The sequence below is a fragment of the Chamaea fasciata genome, unplaced genomic scaffold, assembly GCF_029207755.1.
Source record: "Chamaea fasciata isolate MVZ Bird 193981 ecotype frontalis unplaced genomic scaffold, bChaFas1.0.hap1 SCAF_23, whole genome shotgun sequence".
Lineage (NCBI taxonomy): Eukaryota > Metazoa > Chordata > Aves > Passeriformes > Sylviidae > Chamaea > Chamaea fasciata.
In genome coordinates, this window is record NW_027094108.1 from 1,597,980 (window position 1) to 1,618,866 (window position 20,887).

At 47.6% G+C, this 20,887-nt stretch overlaps 1 protein-coding gene across 1 annotated transcript; it reads right to left on the minus strand.

The window, feature by feature from the left end:
* Positions 1-6,168: 6,168 nt before the first annotated feature.
* SCNN1D (sodium channel epithelial 1 subunit delta) lies at positions 6,169-16,814 on the minus strand. Its single transcript, XM_066203003.1, has 12 exons — positions 16,486-16,814; positions 15,029-15,266; positions 13,920-14,113; positions 13,140-13,243; positions 12,224-12,387; positions 11,294-11,392; positions 10,539-10,656; positions 10,110-10,188; positions 9,695-9,752; positions 8,894-8,949; positions 7,390-7,465; positions 6,169-6,812 (listed from the first exon to the last, which is right to left on the minus strand). The coding sequence occupies exons 1-12, from the start codon at positions 16,794-16,796 to the stop codon at positions 6,171-6,173; spliced, it is 2,139 nt and encodes a 712-aa protein (XP_066059100.1). The 5' UTR covers positions 16,797-16,814; the 3' UTR covers positions 6,169-6,170.
* Between the last annotated feature and the right edge of the window lie 4,073 nt (positions 16,815-20,887).

Here is a 20,887-nt window from a genome sequence, read left to right on the forward strand (position 1 = left end):
AATTTATTCTTATTATTGATGTGCCCAGAGGACTTAGTGCAATTTTCATTCAATACAGTTTGGTCTGTATTTAATGTCAGGGGTTTGATTTGATTATTTTATTTTATTTTATTTTGGTGGCGTTTTAAGGGAATATTTCTCCCAAATTTGCCTCTTTTTTTCCCTCCCCCCCTCCTAATTTTCCTTTCTTCCCCCCTTTTTCCCTTTTCTCTTTTCACCACACGACTCCTGAGGTGTGAAAACGCCTCAAAATTTCAGATCCAACCCAACACCCCCCGCAGCCCCTAAAACTCAAATTTCTTTAGGAAAAACCAACCACATCAAGGATTCATTTCTCCCCGTTTGGGTTTTTTATTCCTCCTTGGGGTGGGGAGGTTTGTGGGGGGGGAACGTGTGCTCCGAATCTCGGAGGGGGAAATGCACAGAAAATCTAATTTCGGGCTCTGAGGGAGGCGAAAAAACGAACATTTTGGGGTTTTTCCCCTCCTCAAACGCGGCTGGGTTTGTGTTTTAGGGTTTTTTACGGAATATTTGATGCCCCAAACTGATTTTTTTTTTCCTGTTTATTTTTCCCAAGAGTGTGTGAGGTTTTTTTTTTTTTCCCCTCTGGATTTCACCGCCCTGAGCAGGAGGAATTTGCTTTTGTCTGGAAAACAAAAGTGCCCAAAGCCCCCTGGAGCCTCCGGGATCCTCCATCCTTGGGGATTTTAGTTTTGATTTTTTGGGGATCCGGGGGAAGATTTCCCTCCCTTTTACCGGACCCCCAAGCGCCTGGCTTTGGATCCAGTCGGGCTTTGCATCTCTGGGTTTAAATCCGACGGATTTCCTCTGAAATCCGGGATTGTTTCGGGTTATTTTTTGCTCTGCTGCCTCTGAGATGGGAAAACCCTTGGAATATTTTAAAGGGGAGGGAAAAAAAACAAACCCCAAAAAAAGACCCAAAAAAGCGAGACTGGAGGATTTTATGTCAGGGCTGGCACGGGCGCGTGTCCCAGCTGCCGTGGGGACAGGGGTGGGGACAGGGATCACCACAGGGACAGGGAGAGGTCCCTTTTCGGCCACCCCAGAGGGATTTTCGGCCACCCCAGAGGGATTTTTGGCCGGCTCAGAAGGTCCCTTGTCCACCTCTGAGGATTTTGGCCACCTCAGAGGTTTTGTGGTCATCTCAGAGGGGTTTGGGCCACCTCAGGGGTTCCTGGACCATCCCCAGAGATCTATTTTGGCCACCTGAGATGTTTTGTGGCCACCCCAGAGGATTTTTGGCCACCTGAGATGTTTTATGGCCACCTCAGAGGATTTTTGGCCAGCTCAGAGGATTTTTGGCCACCTGAGATGTTTTATGGCCACCCCAGAGGATTTTTGGCCACCTGAGATGTTTTGTGGCCACCCCAGAGGATTTTTGGCCACCTGAGATGTTTTGTGGCCACCTCAGAGGATTTTTGGCCACCTGAGATGTTTTATGGCCACCCCAGAGGATTTTTGGCCACCTGAGATGTTTTGTGGCCACCCCAGAGGATTTTTGGCCACCTGAGATGTTTTGTGGCCACCTCAGAGGATTTTTGGCCACCTGAGATGTTTTATGGCCACCTCAGAGGATTTTTGGCCACCTCAGAGGATTTTTGGCCACCTGAGATGTTTTGTGGCCACCCCAGAGGATTTTTGGCCACCTGAGATGTTTTGTGGCCACCCCAGAGGATTTTTGGCCACCTGAGATGTTTTATGGCCACCCCAGAGGATTTTTGGCCACCTCAGAGGATTTTTGGCCACCTGAGATGTTTTATGGCCACCCCAGAGGATTTTTGGCCACCTCAGAGGATTTTTGGCCAGCTCAGGGTGGTTTTTTTGGCCATCTCAGAGATCCTTCGGCCATCTCAGATGTTTTGTGGCCACCTCCGAGGTTCCTTGACCAGCTCAGAGGATTTTCACCAGCTCAGAGATGTTTTGATTTTTTTTTTTTGGCCACCTCAGAAGTTCCTTGGCCATCTCAGAGGGATTTTGGCCACCTTGGAGATTTTTTTGGCCACCTCGGAGGTTCCTTGGCCATCTCGGAGATCCATTTTGGCCATCCCAGAGGATTTTGGCCACTTCAGATGTTCCTTGGCCATCTCAGAGGGATTTTGGCCACCTCGGAGATTTTTTTGGCCACCTCGGAGCTTCCTTGGCCATCTCAGAGGGATTTTGGCCATCTCAGAGGTTTTTTTGACCACCTCAGAAGTTCCTTGGCCATCTCAGAGATCCATTTTGGCCATCCCAGAGGATTTTGGCCATCTCAGAGGGATTTTGGCAATCTCGGAGATTTTTTTGGCCACCTCGGAGCTTCCTTGGCCATCTCAGAGATCGTTTTCTAACCATCTCAGAGGTTTTTTTGACCACTTCAGAGGTTCCTTGGCCATCTCAGAGATCCATTTTGGCCATCCCAGAGGATTTTGGCCACCTCGGAGATTTTTTTGGCCACCTCGGAGCTTCCTTGGCCATCTCAGAGATCGTTTTCTAACCCTCTCGGAGGTTTTTTTGACCCCCCCAGAGGGATTTGGGCCATCCCAGCGATCATTTTTGGCCGCCTCAGCTCCCTCCGTGGCCGAGCCGGGCTCTGCCCTGGCTGTCGACGACTCTCTCCCTCCCCTGGGGCTCGTTTCGGGGCAGGTTTTTTATTCCCCATTCCCACCCGGAATGCAGAAATCCCGAAATTTCAACCGGGAACGTTCTCCCTGCGAACCCTTTGGACAACTCCGAACAGAACAAAACCTCTCGCTGTGCTCTCCCTCCTCCTCCTCCTCCCTCCCGAAGCTCCTTTAATAAAAATTTTGCATCGATTCCTTCCCTCCTCCTGCTCAGTTTGGTTTTTTCGCTGCCTGGACACACCAAAATCTGCGTTTTTCGGCCCGTTTTGACGCATTAAAAAAAAAAAAAAAAAAAAAATCTGCTTTTTGTTTTATTTCTTGGGTTTTTGGGGGTTTCTGGGACTCTCTGCTGCTGAGGGGGTTCCCTTCTGGGTTTTTTGGGGGGGTTTTTTTTAATGAGTTCAGGTAGTAAAAAACCCAAATCAATCCCCTCAGCAATGTGAATTTAGGGCCATAATTAATGACGTGAAGGTGGTTAATTACCCCCAGGAAAAGAAAAAAATTAGTTCAGGTATTAAAAAACCCAAATCAATCCCCTCAGAAATGTGAATTAATGCCCAGGACCAAAATTAATTCCTGCAAAATTCAAAATTAGCGCCCAGGACCAAAATCAGAACATCCAAAACCCAAAATTAATGCCCAGGACCAAGATTAATTCCTCAAAACCCAAAATTAATGCCCGGGACCAAAATTAATTCCTCAAAACCCAAAATTAATGCCCAGGACTAAAATTAGTTCCTCCATAACTCAGAATTAGCGCCCAGGACCAAAATCAGAACCTCAAAACTCAGGATTAGTGCCCAGGACCAAAATTAATTCCTGCAAAATTCAAAATTAGCGCCCAGGACCAAAATCAGAACATCCAAAACCCAAAATTAATGCCCAGGACCAAAATTAGTCCTTCCTAAACCCAAAATTAGTGCCCTCAAAATTCAAAATTAATGCCCAGGACCAAAATTAATTCCTGCAAAATTCAAAATTAGCGCCCAGGACCAAAATCCGAGCATCCAAACCCCAAAATTAATGTCCAGGACCAAAATTAGTCCTTCCTAAACCCAAAATTAGTGCCCTCAAAATTCAAAATTAATGCCAGGACCAAAATTAATTCCTCAAAACCCAAAATTAATGCCCAGGACCAAAATTAGTTCATCCATAACTCAGAATTAGTGCCCAGGACCAAAATTAATTCCTGCAAAATTCAAAATTAGCGCCCAGGACCAAAATTATTCCCCCAAAGCTCAGAATTAGGGCCCAGGAGCAAAATCAAAGCCCTGAGAATTCAAACTTAGCGCCCAAATCTGCTCGGAAACCCCCACCCGACCCCAGGATTGGATTCTGCGCCCCCGAAATCGGAATTAAATTCAATTAATTCGTTTGTTCCTCCCGGAATTAAATTCCCGGATTTTTTTTTTAAAGCGTTTTTTGAGGCCAGGATTGAACAAATCAGGCCAAAATTAAGGTTCAAAAATCCCTTTGGGGGCTGGGCTGTCAGGGATGGCAGCTGCCAAAAATCAGAATTTGGAATTTATTTTTTTTTTTTTTGTGCCGAATATTCGGGTTTGGGGAAGTTTGGGAATTAAAACCAGGCCAAAAAAAAAAAAAAAAAGAATTCCAAATATCAGCTGAAGTTGAAATAAATCCCAGGCAAAGTTTTGTTTTCAGAGCATTTTATTATTAAAAAAATTAAATTAAAAAACCCCAAAATCTGGTGGATTTTTTGGGTTTTTTTTTTTTTTGTTCCCTGCAATGTTCCAAGAGAGGAAAAATAAAAAATAAAATTGTTGGGTTTTCCCTGGTTTGTGCACAGGTAAATGAAACATTCACATTCTTCTCTGCTTCTCCGGGGGAGTTCTGCCACAAAACCCACAAAATTCCAGGAATCCCACGAGTTTCCTGGGATGTAAACGGGGAATTTGTAAAAGTTTTTTGTTTCTTTATTTCCCTCGGGAAGAGCCAGACCCGGTGGGAATTTCCTGGGGGGAATTTGGGGGAATTTCAGGTGGGATTTGGGGGAATTTCAGGTTGGATTTGGGAATTCCAGGGGGGATTTGGGGAATTTCAGGTTGGAATTTTGGGGAATTCCAGGGGGGATTTGGGGCATTTCAGGTTGGAATTCTGGGGAATTCCAGGTGGGATCTGGGGGAATTTCAGGTTGGAATTTTGGAGAATTCCAGGTGGGATTTGGGAATTCCAGGTGGGATTTGGGGAATTTCAGGTTGGAATTTTGGGGAATTCCAGGTGGGATTTGGGAATTCCAGGTGGGATTTGGGGAATTTCAGGTTGGAATTTTGGGGAATTCCAGGTGGGATTTGGGGGAATTTCAGGTGGGATCTGGGGAAATCCAGGTTGGAATTTTGGGGAATTCCAGGTGGGATTTGGGGGAATTTCAGGTTGGAATTCTGGGGAATTCCAGGTGGGATTTGGGGGAAATTCAGGTGGGATTTGGAGAATTCCAGGTGGGATCAGGAGGAGGTTTTTAGGAATTCAGGTGGGATCAGAGCCCAGGAGGTTTTTGGGGACCCCAGCTGGGATCAGCCTCTGCTGAGGATTCCAGGATCCCCCCAGGAGCTGAAGGCTGCTCCCCCTCCCCAGGGATTCCCCGGGATCCGAAAACATCTGGATGTGAACCTCAGGATCCAAAGGCTCTGGATGCAGCACCCAGGTACTGAGGGAGCTCAGCTCTGGATCCAGCACATCCCTGGCACCCTTCCCGCAGAATTAAGGGAATTCCAAGAATTTCCGCACTCAGGGGTGGATCCAGGACACCCCTGTGACACTTCCAGCAGGATCAGGTCAATTCCAAGCACACTCAGAGCTCCCAGCTGTGGATCCAGGACGTCCCTGGCACATTTTTAGCAGCACGAAGGGAATTCCAAACCCTGCCAGAGCTCCCAGGTGTGGATCCAGGATGTCCCTGTGACTTTTCCTGGAGCATCAGGAGAATCCCGAGTACATTCAGAGTTCTCAGGGGAGGATCCAGGACATTCCCGGGGCTTTTCCAGCAGCATCAGGAAAATTTCAAGCATTTCCATGCTCAGAGAGTTCCCAGGAGATGATCCAGGGTGTCCCTGTGACCTTTCCAGGAGGATCAGGAGAATCCCAAACGCTGTCACAGCTCCCGGAGAGGATCCAGGGTGTCCCTGTGACCTCTCCAGCAGGATCAGGAGAATCCCAAACGCTGTCACAGCTCCCGGAGAGGATCCAGGGTGTCCCTGTGACCTCTCCAGCAGGATCAGGAGAATCCCAAACGCTGTCACAGCTCCCGGAGAGGATCCAGGGTGTCCCTGTGACCTTTCCAGCAGGATCAGGAGAATCCCAAACGCTGTCACAGCTCCCGGAGAGGATCCAGGGTGTCCCTGTGACCTTTCCAGGAGGATCAGGAGAATCCCAAACGCTGTCACAGCTCCCGGAGAGGATCCAGGGTGTCCCTGTGACCTTTCCAGCAGGATCAGGAGAATCCCAAACGCTGTCACAGCTCCCGGAGAGGATCCAGGGTGTCCCTGTGACCTCTCCAGCAGCACCAGGACAATCCCACTGCTCCCTCCAGGCTCACAGAACCCCCTCAGCTCCTCCCTCCTGTCCCAAATCCGTCTCCTGGCTGTTCCCAATCCCCTCCAGCGGCGCCTCTGGGCACATCTGGATCTCCTGGCTGTTCCCAATCCCCTCCAGCAGCGCCTCTGGGCACATCTGGATCTCCTGGCTGTTCCCAATCCCCTCCAGCGGCGCCGCTGGGCACATCTGGATCTCCTGGCTGTTCCCAATCCCCTCCAGCGGCACCTCTGGGCACATCTGGATCTCCTGGCTGTTCCCAATCCCCTCCAGCGGTGCCTCTGGGCACATCTGGATCTCCTGGCTGTTCCCAATCCCCTCCAGCGGCGCCGCTGGGCACATCTGGATCTCCTGGCTGTTCCCAATCCCCTCCAGCGGCGCCGCTGGGCACATCTGGATCCCTCTGGGGCTGCTCCCAGCCCCCTCCTGGCCCTTCCCAGGCTGCTCCCGGGGGTTCTCCAGGGCCAGGCTGACCCCGGGGCTGGGCTGGGGGCCGCTCCTGGCCTTCAGCCTCTGGAGGAGGAAGAGGAGGGACAGGGCCAAGGTGTCCACCAGCAGCTCCAGCATCTCCACCACCGAGAGCACCGAGGAGCCGAACCACAGGCTCCACTGGCTGCCCATGCTGGACAGCAGCAGGTTCTCCTGGAAGGAAAAATTCCCAAAAAAAAAAAAATTCAGGCAGGGAAGGAACGGAGTTTGGGGGGTTTGGGGGTGGGTTTGGGGTTTTGGGGTTTTTTGACATTTATGACGCTCAGATTTGGAGCCTGCTGGGTCCCTGGCTCATTTTCCCAAACATTTTCCAAGGTCCTTTCCTAAACAAAACCCCGTAACTAATATAACCATATAAATAAATAATATATATTTATATATTGCATAAATATAAAGGAAAAATGATATCATTTAATAATTAAGATGATGTGTAAATAACATGTTTATGTGTAAAATAAATATTAATTCATATGAATCGATAATAAATAGATAGGGATAGTAATTTATAATATAAAAATAAAGACCAATGAATTCTTATGAAGTAATAATTAATCTTATCATAGAAATAAATTTGGTATTTATATATCATATAAAAAGAAAGCTAAAGAATGACTTTTTTAGGGATTAATAATTAATCTTATCATATAAATAAATACGGATATTTCTATATAATATAAAAATAAAGCTAAATAATTATTTTCTATGAATGAACAATTAAGATAAAACGTACGGAGAGCAGCGGCGCCTCGTGCACGGCCTGGTAGTTCAGCTGCTGGTAGAAGATGGTGACCTTGGCAATGTCCCTCCTGCAGGGACACACCCGCACCTGGCACCGGGACGCTCCCACAGGGGACGTTCCCAATGGGACATTCCCAATGGGACACTCCCAATGGGACACTCACAGGGGGGACATTCCCAATGGGACATTCCCAATGGGACACTCACAGGGGGGACATTCCCAATGGGACACTCCCAATGGGACACTCACAGGGGGGACATTCCCAATGGGACATTCCCAATGGGACACTCACAGGGGGGACATTCCCAATGGGACATTCCTAATGAGACACTCACAGGGGGGACGTTCCCAATGGGACATTCCCAATGGGACACTCACAGGGGGGACATTCCCAATGGGACATTCCCAATGGGACACTCACAGGGGGGACATTCCCGGTTGGCACCGGGACATTCCCAATGGGACATTCCCAATGGGACACTCACAGGGGGGACATTCCCAATGGGACATTCCCAATGGGACATTCCCAGTGGGACACTCACAGGGGGGACATTCCCAATGGGACATTCCCAATGGGACATTCCCAATGGGACACTCACAGGGGGGACATTCCCAATGGGACATTCCCAATGGGACACTCACAGGGGGGACATTCCCAATGGGACATTCCCAATGGGACACTCACAGGGGGGACATTCCCAATGGGACATTCCCAATGGGACATTCCCAATGGGACATTCCCAATGGGACACTCACAATGGGACATTCCCAATGGGACATTCCCAGCTGACACGAGGACATTCCCAATGGGACATTCCCAGTGGGACATTCCCAGCTGGCACCAGGACATTCCCAATGGGACATTCCCAGTGGGACATTCCCAGTGGGGACTGGGGACATTCCCAATGGGACATTCCCAATTGGCACCGGAACATTCCCAATGGGACATTCCCAATTGGCACCGGGACATTCCCAATGGGACATTCCCAATTGGCACCGGGACATTCCCAATGGGACATTCCCAATTGGCACCGGGACATTCCCAATGGGACATTCCCAGAGGGAACATTCCCAATGGGACATTCCCAATTGGCACCGGGACATTCCCAATGGGACATTCCCAATTGGCACCGGAACATTCCCAATGGGACATTCCCAATTGGCACCGGGACATTCCCAATGGGACATTCCCAGAGGGAACATTCCCAATGGGACATTCCCAATTGGCACCGGGACATTCCCAATGGGACATTCCCAATTGGCACTGGGGGACATTTCCAATTGGGACCGTGGGAATTTATTGGGAGTTTATTGGGATTTATTTGGGGGGTTATTTGAATTTATTCGATTTTATTGGGAATTTATTGGGGATTTATCAGGAGTTTATTGGGAATTTATCGGAGGGTTTTGGGGGGAGTTTATTGGGATTTATCAGGGGTTTATTTCCTTCCCTGCCCAGCCCCCTCAGGCAGGATTGGGAATTCCCGGGATTTACCTGCTGCTGGTGGAGTTGTATCCGTGCTGGTGCCGCAGAGCCTGCCGCACCCAGTCCTGGGGGGGATATTGATCAGGGGGTATCGGTTATTGGGATATCGGTTATTGGGATATCGGTTATTGGGATATTGGGCATTGGGATATCGGTTATTGGGATATCGGTTATTGGGATATTGGGCATTGGGATATTGGGCATTGGGATATCGGTTATTGGGATATCGGTTATTGGGATATTGGGCATTGGGATATTGGGCATTGGGATATCGGTTATTGGGATATTGGGCATTGGGATATCGGTTATTGGGATATCGGTTATTGGGATATCGGTTATTGGGATATTGGGCATTGGGATATCGGTTATTGGGATATCGGTTATTGGGATATCGGTTATTGGGATATTGGGCATTGGGATATCGGTTATTGGGATATCGGTTATTGGGATATTGGGCATTGGGATATCGGTTATTGGGATATCGGTTATTGGGATATTGGGCATTGGGATATCGGTTATTGGGATATCGGTTATTGGGATATCGGTTATTGGGATATTGGGCATTGGGATAATGTTTCTACTGGAATATTTGTTATTGAAATGTTTGCTATTGGAATTTTCGTCACTGGAACGTTGGTTATTGGAATATTTCCATTGGAATATTGATTATTGGAATGTTTGTTATTGGAAGATTCATTATTGGAATGTTTGCTACTGGAATATTTGCTGTATTTTGGGAATTTTCCTGGGATTTTTTTTTTTTTTTTTTTTTTGGGAATTAATTTCCCTGGGATTTTGGGAATTATTTACCTGGGATTTTGCCGAGGGCCACTTGGCTGTTCCAGCTGAGACCTTGTACAGGGATTCCCTGATGAGAGGAAAAACCAGGAAAAAAAACCCTGAGGAATTCTGGGCGGGAGAATTCCCCAATCCCAAAAATTCCCAGGGCAGCTCTTCAAACCCTTGGGAAGAACTTCCCAGGGTCAAAAGTGACACAAATAATTTGGGTTGGGCCTAATTAAATATTTCAGGGTAATTTAAATAATTTTTCCTCTCTGCCTTCATGGGTAAACGTCTGATTTAATTTAACTTAATTCAATTTAATTTAAATTAATTTAATTGAATGCTCTCATCTTTTCACTTCCTCATCACCTGATCAATTCCCATTTATCCATGGATTTCCCATGGAATTCCCGACATTTCCAGGGGTTTTTTGGGGACTCACCTGCAGGGTTTGGGGCACTGCTGGAAACAATTCAGGTGGTGATTCCTGAGCCTCCTGTAGAGCCGGTAAAAACAGTGACCTGGGCAAAAGGAAAAGTTCCGGAATTCCCTCCAAAAAAATCAGATTTAAATCCCCCCTCTGCCTTTGGGGGGAAAAAAATTCAGAATGAAATCCTGAAAAAAAACAGATTTAAATCCTAAAATCCCAGTTTAGGAATTTGGATTTAGGCAGAGATTAAAGAAAAAAAAAAAATCAGACCTAAATTTCCCAGGATTTCCCAGGATTTTCCAGGTTTTCCCCTTACCCCAGGCCGGGTGTTTGTTGTAGTCGCAGCGCAGGGGCTCGGGATTTTCCCAGATTTCCCAGAATTTCCCAGATTTTCCCATTTTTTCCCATTTTTTCCCAGGATTTTCCAGGTTTTCCCCTTACCCCAGGCCGGGTGTTTGTTGTAGTCGCAGCGCGGAGCCCCCGGGGGCAGCGGGAAATACAAATATCCGCAGCCGCACTCCCGGAGCATCGTGTGCTGGAAACACGAGTGCAGGCACGCCTGGGAAAGGGGGAAAAAAACGGGGAAAATTATTGGACAAAGCAAAAATGAATTCGGACAAACCACAAAAAAAATCCCTCAAAAAAACCCCCAAAATTCCAACTTTGTAGGATGAAGATCTCAGGAGAAAAGAGCAAAAAAGCCAAATCGGATAAAGCAAAAAAAAAAAAAAATTCCAAATCTCTGCGATGCAGCTCTTAAGAGAAAAGAGCAAAACTGGGATGAATCAAAGAAATTCCAGATTTTCAGGACAGAGCTCATCGGAGGAAAAGGCAAAACAAATTTGGCTAAAGCAAAAAAAAAAATCCAGATTTATAGGATGAAGATTTTTAAAGACAAAGGCAAAAAAAACCTGGGATAAAGCAAACAAAATTCCAAATTTGTAGAAATTTGTAGAAAAGGTTCCAAATTTGTAGGATGCAGCTTGTAGGAGACAAAGGCAAAAAAAAAAAAAAACTGGGATAAAGCAAAAAAAATTTCCAAATCTGTAGAAATCTGTAGGACGCAGCTTTTAGGAGACAAAGGCAAAAAAAAAAAAAAAAAAAAAAAAAATTTGGATAAACCAAAAAACTTTCCAGATCGGGTTTGGCTAAGCTGGGTTTGGTTGAGCCAGGCTCAGCCAGGCCGGGCTCAGTACCTGCAGCGTGTAGGAGCTGTTGTAGAGCAGCTCCACGGCCACGTCCTCCCCGTCCCGGGTGCATTTGCCGTAATTCCCTCCCAGGCGATTCACCTCGTCCTGTGGGCGCGGAAAGGAGCACACGGTGATTAGCTGGGCTCATTCATTAGGGCCCCGAGTCATCCGCTGGGTTAATTAGAGCTCTAGAGGAAGGAGAAGACCCAGAGCCTGCTGGGTGTCCCTGAGCCAGCAGAGGGGACATTGCCAGCCCCGGGGCGGTGCCAAACCCGCTGGGTTCCAAAATTCCAGGTTTGGGATGGTTTGGGATGGTTTGGGATGGTTTGAGATGGTTTGGGATGATTTGAGATGATTTATCTCTGAATCCCCACATTTGAGATGATTTGGGATGATTTGGGGTGATTTGGGATGGTTTGGGATGGTTTGAGATGGTTTGAGATGGTTTGGGATGTTTTGAGATGGTTTGGGATGGTTTGGGATGATTTGGTATCATTTGGGATGGTTTGAGATGGTTTGGGATGGTTTGGGATGATTTATCTCTGAATCCCCACATCTGAGATGATTTGGGATGATTTGGGGTGATTTGGGATGATTTGAGATGATTTATCTCCAAACCCCCACGTTTGGGATGATTTGGGATGGTTTGGGATGGTTTGGGATGACTTATCTCCGCACCCCCTCTCATTTGGGATGATTTGGGATGATTTGGGATGGTTTGGGATGGTATGAGATGGTTTGAGATGATTTGGGATGGTTTGGGATGATTTGGGATGGTTTGGGATGATTTGGGATGATTTGGATCTCTGAACCCCCACGTTTGGGATGATTTGGGATGATTTGGGATGGTTTGGGATGATTTGGGATGATTTGGGATGATTTATCTGCGAACCCCCACGTTTCTGGGATGGCAGAGCACCCCGGGGCCGTTCCCACCTGGCGGATGGCGATGGCGGTGGCGATGCCGGGCCGGATGTCGAAGCCCTCGTGCTCCAGGAACGGGCTCTGGTTGTGGTTGTGGATCATCACCTTGACCCCGGCCACGGTGGAGAGCAGCGGGATGTGATCCCTCTGCTCGGCCCTCAGGATCAGGGACAGCCCTGCGGGGACACCAGGACTCATCGAATCCTTTGGTTTGGGGTTTGGGCCCCAGATTTGGATTTGGGGATCCTTCAGTTCGGAGCCCAGAAAAGCCGTTTTTAATCCTCGATCCATAATAAATAATCCCATTTGTAATAAATAAATAAAGAAACAAAATGAACCCAGATTTGTTCTCTGGGATCCTTCAGTTCGGAGCCCAGAAAAGCCGTTTTTAATCCTTGATCCATAATAAATAATCCCATTTGTAATAAATAAATAAACAAACCCAAATGAACCCAGATTTGTTCTCTGGGATCCCTCAGTTCAGAGCCCAGAAAAGCCCTTTTCAATCCTCGACCCATAATAAATAATCCCATTTGTAATAAATAAATAAACCCGATGAACCGAGATTTGCATTCTGGGATCCCTCAGTTCAGAGCCCAGAAAAGCCGCTTTTAATCCTCGATCCATAATAAATAATCCCATTTGTAATAAATAAATAAACAAATCCAAATAATCCCATAATAAATAAATAAATAAATAAATAAATAAATAAATAAATAAATGATAGAATTAATTAATAATAAACCATACTAAAACCCTTACAAACAAATCCCAACATCCTGCAATAAGGACTGGAAGAATATTCTGCTCCAAACCAAAAAGAATGTTCTCGCCGAAAGAGAGGCTGAAATCTGTCCCTAAACCCTGCACCGAGGAGAAACTTAATGAATTGCATTAATTTGAGCTCGTTTGGGCAGAACTCACTCACCGTACGGAATTCCAGGTTTTGTGGCCGTCCAGAAGGGATCCGTCCCCTCGCTGTTAAATGTGTAACAGCTCCCAAAAACCGGGTGGTGGAAATGAACGTAATCACTGGGAAACAAAGAGAAATTCCATGTATTTTTACTGGAAAAGCCAGAGGGATTTGAGGGGGATTTAATTAGGAGTGTGGAGACGTTTTAATTTAAAGCTGGATGTGTTTGGGAAAACGGGAAGGAGCAGCTGAAAGCGCAGCAGCTGCCAGAAACTGGGTCCTGGAACTGGATACAATGACTGGGAAATCAAGAGAAATTCCATGGAATTTTACTGGGAAATCAAGAGAATTGATGGAATTTTACTGGAAAATCAAGAGAAATTCAATGGAGTTTTACTGGGAAATCAAGAGATATTCAATGGAATTTTACTGGAAAATCAAGAGATTTGATGGAGTTTCACTGGAAAATCAAGAGAATTGATGGAATTTTACTGGAATATCAAGAGAAATTCGATGGAGTTTTACTGGAAAATCAAGAGAAATTTGATGGAATTTTACTGGAATATCAAGAGAAATTTGATGGAATTTTACTGGAAAATCAAGAGATTTGATGGAGTTTCACTGGAAAACCAAGAGAAATTCGATGGAGTTTCACTGGAAAATCAAGAGAAATCCGATGGAGTTTTACTGGAAAATCACGAGAAATTCGCTGCGGCTTCAATCCCGAGCCTGCCAACGCCCTAAAATCCAAGCTGGCTGTGTTCGGAACACCAGGAATAATCCCTTGAGCCCCACCTGGGCCTGCAGGGCTCCCCGTCGTAGTGGCAGGAGTAGACCAGGTCCTGGATCTGCTCCTCGTGCCGGGAGATGTCGATGCTCAGGGGCAGCTGGGCCATGATGTTCACGTAGTGGAACCGGTACCACTCCTGCACGGCGTCCAGCCCCGACGAGTAGGTCTTGAAGAAGCAATTCCCACCCGTGGAGTTGCACTGGGACACAGGGAAAAAGCTCAGGGAATGAGAATTGGGGGGGTTTTTATCCCCCCCCCCCCCAAAAAAAAAAGTGGAATTTTTTTGTTGTTGTTTTGGGGTTTTTTTTTTTTCTCCTTGCAGCTGCTGGAGGTCAAGGGGGGGATGAGGCAGGAGGAAGGAGCAGAACTTTGGGATGACAAAGGTGGGAATTTTCTCCAGAGAAAGAGTCCAGAGAATTTCTCTGTTCTGATCTCGGGTTCTGGAGGAGGTTTGGCTGGTCCAGGGCAGGGCAGGGGGGACATAAATCACCCCAAAACTGCTGGTGAGAGACTCTGGGACAAGGGGACAAAAATCACCCCCAAATTGGTCAAGAACTACAGGACAGGGAAACAAAAATCACCCCAAAATTGGTCAAGGACTCCAGGGCAGGGCTGAAGGACAAAAATCACCCCAAAATTGGTCAAGGACTCCAGGGCATGGAAACCAAAATCACCCCAAAATTGGTCAAGGACTCCAGGGCAGGGAAACAAAAATCACCCCAAAATTGCTGGTGGGAAACTCTGGGACAAGGGGACAAAAAAGACCAAAATTTCCTGCTGAGAGACCCTGGGACAGGGCAGGGGTTCAATCATCACCCCAAAACTGCTGGTGAAAAAGTCTAGGAGAGGGAAGGATGGAAATAATCACCCCAAAACTGCTGGTGAGAGACTCTGGGGCAGGATAATCAAAAATCCCGGGAGTGAGGTGACTCCTCCTTTCTGGATTAAACCTGCTCCTCCAGAAAACCTCCTGACCTGAGGAGCTGCTTGGACCTTGGACACCACCTGGAGCTCTCCCATTTTTGGGTTGAACCCCCAAATCCCCATCCAGGCCCCCCCCAGAGCTCCTCTCCCTTCCCAAATCCCACAGAAACCCCACCAGGATCCCACTCACCAGCCGGAATCCCACCCTGGAATGTTTTTTCCCCGCCCTGAGCTCGGACACCCTGAGGAGGGAGAAGTTCTGGCTGAGTTTGAAGCCCGAGGCGCTGATGTTGGCCAAGGCCTGGACGTGGATTTTCCTGTCCTTCGTGTGGAATAAGCTGGCTGAGGTGTTGATCCCGTAGAGGAAGGTGATGGATTCCTCTGCCATCCTGTCCAGCTGTGCCAGGTGTTCACTGACCAGCTCAAACCTGCCGGGAGCAGCTTCAGCTGGTGAAACATTCCCACTTTTCTCATCCCACACTGAGTTAAGCACTTAAAGGGTTGAGATTTTACACCTTGAGTTAACAATTTAAAGAGTTAAGGTTTTAGTTAAAGGCTAGAAGCAATTAGTGTTATCCCAAACCTCTGGGATGAATCCTTGACCATTCCCAAACCTTCCCAATCCTTTGGGATCCATCCCCGACGCTTCCCAACCCTTTGGGATATGTCCCTGCCCATCCCCAAACCTCCCCAAACCTTTGGGATGAATCCCTGACCCTTCCCAACCATTGGAATCCATCCCTGCCCCATTCCCAACCCCTTTGGGATGAACCCCTGCCCCATTCCCAACCCCTTGGACTCCACCCCCGCCCCATTCCCGACCCCTTGGACTCCACCCCTGCCCCATTCCCGACCCCTTGGACTCCACCCCCGCCCCATTCCCAACCCCTTGGACTCCACCCCCGCCCCATTCCCGACCCCTTGGACTCCACCCCCGCCCCATTCCCGACCCCTTGGACTCCACCCCCGCCCCATTCCCAACCCCTTGGACTCCACCCCCGCCCCATTCCCGACCCCTTGGACTCCACCCCCGCCCCATTCCCGACCCCTTGGACTCCACCCCCGCCCCATTCCCGACCCCTTGGACTCCACCCCCGCCCCATTCCCGACCCCTTGGACTCCACCCCCGCCCCATTCCCGACCCCTTGGACTCCACCCCTGCCCCATTCCCGACCCCTTGGACTCCAACCCTGCCCCATTCCCAACCCCTTGGACTCCACCCCCGCCCCATTCCCGACCCCTTGGACTCCACCCCTGCCCCATTCCCGACCCCTTGGACTCCACCCCTGCCCCATTCCCGACCCCTTTGGGATGAACCCCTGCTCCATTCCCGACCCCTTGGACTCCACCCCTGCCCCATTCCCGACCCCTTGGACTCCACCCCTGCCCCATTCCCAACCCCTTTGGGATGAACCCCTGCTCCATTCCCGACCCCTTGGACTCCACCCCTGCCCCATTCCCAACCCCATTGGGATGAACCCCTGCTCCATTCCCAACCCCTTGGACTCCACCCCTGCCCCATTCCCGACCCCTTGGACTCCACCCCCGCCCCATTCCCGACCCCTTGGACTCCACCCCCGCCCCATTCCCGACCCCTTGGACTCCACCCCCGCCCCATTCCCGACCCGTCAGCGTGGCCCAGCTCACCTGTAGGGATCCAGGTTGCAGACGGTGACGGCCGGGAACATTTTGGGCTCGGAGTGCATGGACATGGTGAGCACCACGGGGTAGGCCCAGAACTGGCTGAACATGAGGGCGAACTGCCAGTAGAGCATGCCCAGGCTGGCCAGCAGCAGCAGGGTCCAGAAGGCCGTCTTCATGCGGTTCCTGCCCGAGCACACCAGGCGCACCGTGCCGTGGATCGTCGTGTTCTTGCAGAAGAACTCGAACATCTCCTGGAAGGAGCCGTAGAGCTCGATCAGCCCTTCCCGCCTCGCCGCTGGCGGCTCCACGTCCATCCTCTACGGGTCCTCCTGGCCGTGGGGACAAAGGGGAAGAGCTCGTTGACCTGAGGGAAAGGACTTGCCAAAGAAGCCTTTCCCAGAGAAGCCATTTCCCAAAGAAGTCTTTTCCCAAACGGGCCTTTTCCAAAAACGCCTCTTCCCAAAAATGTCGTTTCCCAAAGAAGTCCTTTCCAAAGATGCCTTTTTTTTTTTTTCCAAAAATGCCATCTTCAAACGGGCCTTTCCATCAAAAGAGACCTCTTCCGAAGACGCCTTTTCCAAACAAATCTTCTCCAAAGAAACCTCTTCCAAAGAGACTTTTCCCAGATAAGTGTTTTCCAAACGGGCTTTTCCAAAGAAGTGTTTTCCAAAGGGGTTTTTCCAAAGAGGCTTTTCCAAACAGGCCTTCTCCAAACGGGCTTTTCCAAAGTGGCCTTTTCCAGAGGCCTTTCCAAAGGAGCTTTTCCAAGAGGTTTTTCCAAAGGGCCTTCTCCAAACGGGCTTTTCCAAGAGGTTTTCTCCAAGGGGTTTTTCCAGAGGCTTTTCCAAAGTGGCCTTTTCCAAAGGGCCTTTTCCAGAGGCTTTTCCAAATGGGCTTTTCCAAGAGGTTTTTTTCCAAGGGGTTTTTCCAAAGGCTTTTCCAAAGAACCTTTTCCAAAGGGATTTTCCAGCAGTGAAAAGAACCCTCACACAGAAATCCAAAATCACTCCAGAGAGCGGCGTAAATACAAATAAAAATCCGGATTTTTGGCTTTGTTTTTCTCCTCTCAGCAATTAAAACACCTCCTGTGCTAATTCCAGGGATAATTCCAGCTTTTCTGAGCACTTTGGGACAGCGGAGTGACGTTGGCACGTTTCCATGGCCGGAAGATGACACGGAGTTCAGGTGTGAATTTCCGAGCTGACAGCAGCTCGTGAATCACCCCGCTCATTATGTCATTAAAAAGAAGTCGACTGAGTTCAAACTTTGGGACAACCTTAGCTCCAAATAATAATAAAAATAAAAATAAATAAATTTAGGGATAGAGGGGTGGAGTTTGGAATTGAGGGGAGAAGAAGGAATTAAAGAACCGTTTGTGATAATGAAATTAAAGCTCTGAGGAAATGGGGAATAAAAAGATTTTTTTTTTTTATTCCAGGAGGAAATGTGGGATAAAAGGAATAATTACCCAAAATCAATGCTGAAAGAATTTACTCCTTTGTTCATGAGGAAATGTGGAATAAAAAATAGAATTATCCAAAGTTAATGCTGAAAGAATCCACTCCTTGTTCATGAGGAAATGTGGAATAAAAAATAGAATTATCCAAAGTTAATGCTGAAAGAATCCACTCCTTGTTCATGAGGAAATGTGGAATAAAAAATAGAATTATCCAAAGTTAATGCTGAAAGAATCCACTCCTTGTTCATGAGGAAATGTGGAATAAAAAATAGAATTATCCAAAGTTAATGCTGAAAGAATCCACTCCTTGTTCATGAAGGAATGTGGAATAAAAAATAGAATTATCCAAAGTTAATGCTGAAAGAATCCACTCCTTGCTCATGAGGAAATACGGAATAAAAAGGATTTTTTTATTCCATCAGGAAATGTGGAATAAAAAGAATAATTACCCAAAATGAACGATCCAAGAATCTACACCTCGCTCATGAGGAAATGTGGAATAAAAGGAATAATTACCCAAAGCCAATGCTGAAAGAATTCACTCCTGCTCATGAGGAAATACGAAACAAAAAGAATTTTTCATTCCACGAGGAAATGCGGCATAAAAGGAATAATTACCCAAAACGAATGATCCAAGAATCTGCTCCCCGCTCATGAGGAAATGTGGAATGAAAACAACAATTACCCAAAGTCCATCCTGGAAGAATCCACTCCTCGCTCGGGAGGAAAGACGAAATAAAAAGGACAATTCCCCAAAATGAATGTCACAAGAACCTACTCCTTAGCTCATGAGGAAAACACGGAATAAAAAGAATAATTCAACGCACATTAAAAAAAAAAAAGAAAAAATCCAATTCTAAGCAAAATTAACCCTTCCCCAACTGTACCTTGACAGAAACTCTGAGTCTTTCTTTAGAGAAGCCACTAAAGCCAGGCCTGGGTTTAATCCTGAGCAGAAGGCAAGCCGCGGCTCTGGGATTTGGGAAGTGTGAAAACCCCGGGGAGATGTCCAGCTTTTTATGGATGGCATCGATGACATCAAAAAGGGGCAGGACTCGAGGAAGAGATGCTGGAAATTATTCAAAGCATGATCCGGGGAATAATAGGAAGTGAATGAACTGGACAAACGGGTTAACGTGGAGGTGACACCGGAGTTAAGGCGGGTTTAAGTGCTGCCGGTGCGGTCACCTCGGTGTTTTGTTCCCCCCTGGGGATCAGTCATAGTTTCTAGGGAAATGGGATTTCAGGGTGTGCTTCTCACTCTGCCTTTGCCCGTCCAGGGAGGATCCTTCTGGGTTTTTTCCTTGTTTTGCAGAGGTTGGCTGGAGCCCGGGGAATCGGAGACGTCAAAGGGGCCCGAGGAATGGAATTCCTCGGTGGAATTTCAATGGGTCGGCGCGGATTTCCTGTGGCTCCTCCAAGAATATCGCTCATCCCATCCCAATCCTATCCCAATCCCATCCTATTCCATCCCAATTCCATCCCATCTCAGCCCCATCCCAATCCTATTCCCATCCCAATCCTATTTCAGTCCCATTCCATCCCATCCCAATCCTATCCCAGTCTATCCCAATCCATCCCAATCCTATCCCATTCCCTCCCAATCCCAACCCAAATTCCATCCCCATCTCATCCCAATTCCATCCCAATCCCATCTCAATCCCATCCCATTCCAATCCCATCCCAATCCTCTCCCATCCCAATCCCAACCCCAATCCCATCCCAATCCCATCCCAATTCCACCCCAATCCCATTCCCGTCCAATCCCATCTCAATCCCATCCCAATCCTCTCCCATCCCAATCCCAACCCCAATCCCATCCCAATCCCATCCCAATTCCACCCCAATCCCATTCCCGTCCAATCCCATCTCAATCCCATCCCAATCCTCTCCCATCCCAATCCCAACCCCAATCCCATCCCAATCCCATCCCAATTCCATCCCAATCCCATTCCCGTCCAATCCCATCTCAATCCCATCCCAATCCTCTCCCATCCCAATCCCAACCCCAATCCCATCCCAATTCCACCCCAATCCCATTCCCGTCCAATCCCATCTCAATCCCATCCCAATCCTCTCCCATCCCAATCCCAACCCCAATCCCATCCCAATTCCATCCCAATCCCATTCCCATCCAATCCCATCTCAATCCCATCCCAATCCCATCTCACCCTGTCCCATCCCACCCCAGTCGAACCTTTTTAAACCCAGTTAAAACTTTTGAATGGAAAAAAAAAAAAAAAAAAAGACACCCCCAGCTGAAGGAAAGAACCTCAGCAGAGCCAGGTGAAGAGTTAATTAACTAAAATCTCATTAAACCCCTCGTCCTGTCACCGCTCCCCCGCCCTCCCGTCCCTCTTGTGCAACGGGGAGAACAATCGATGCCTGACAACGGAATTATTGCACAAGGAACGAGCAGCTCCTGGTGCCTCACCTCGGCAGAACCTCAGGGGAAAAAAAAATAAAATACCCCCAGAATTTCCTCCAGGAGTTTTTTTTATTTTCCTAAAAACAAATAGGGGGAAAAAATTCAAAAAAGAAAAACAAAATTCCAAAAAAAAAAAAAAAAAAAAAAAAAATCCCAGTTCTGATGGATCGTTTTTTATGGGAGAGGAGGGGGGAAAAAAACTTCCTTCGTCGGTTAAAAACGTGGGGTTTTGTGGGGTTTTTTATTTCAAAATGCAGAGATTGTGGAGGTAAGAGGCCTGAGAAAGTCCTGCAGGGTTGTAATTAGAAATTCTGCTTAAAAATGGGAATTTTGGGGTTTTATTTAATTTCAAAATGCAGAGATTGTGGAGGTAAGAGGCCTGAGAAAGTCCTGCAGGGCTGTAATTAGAAATTCTGCTTAAAAATGGGAATTTTTGGGGTTTTTTTTAATTTCAAAATGCAGAGATTGTGGAGGTAAGAGGCCTGAGAAAGTCCTGCAGGGCTGTAATTAGAAATTCT

Excerpts from the sequence above, each read along its gene's own strand:
- SCNN1D (XM_066203003.1), bottom strand. The coding sequence starts at position 16,796 with ATGGACGTGGAGCCGCCAGCGGCGAGGCGGGAAGGGCTGATCGAGCTC. Across the intron at positions 14,114-15,028 it reads CCAGGGTGGGATTCCGGCTG|TGCAACTCCACGGGTGGGAA; the intron begins GTGAGTGGGATC and ends CCTGTGTCCCAG. Across the intron at positions 10,189-10,538 it reads CAACAAACACCCGGCCTGGG|GTCACTGTTTTTACCGGCTC; the intron begins GTAAGGGGAAAA and ends CCTTTTGCCCAG.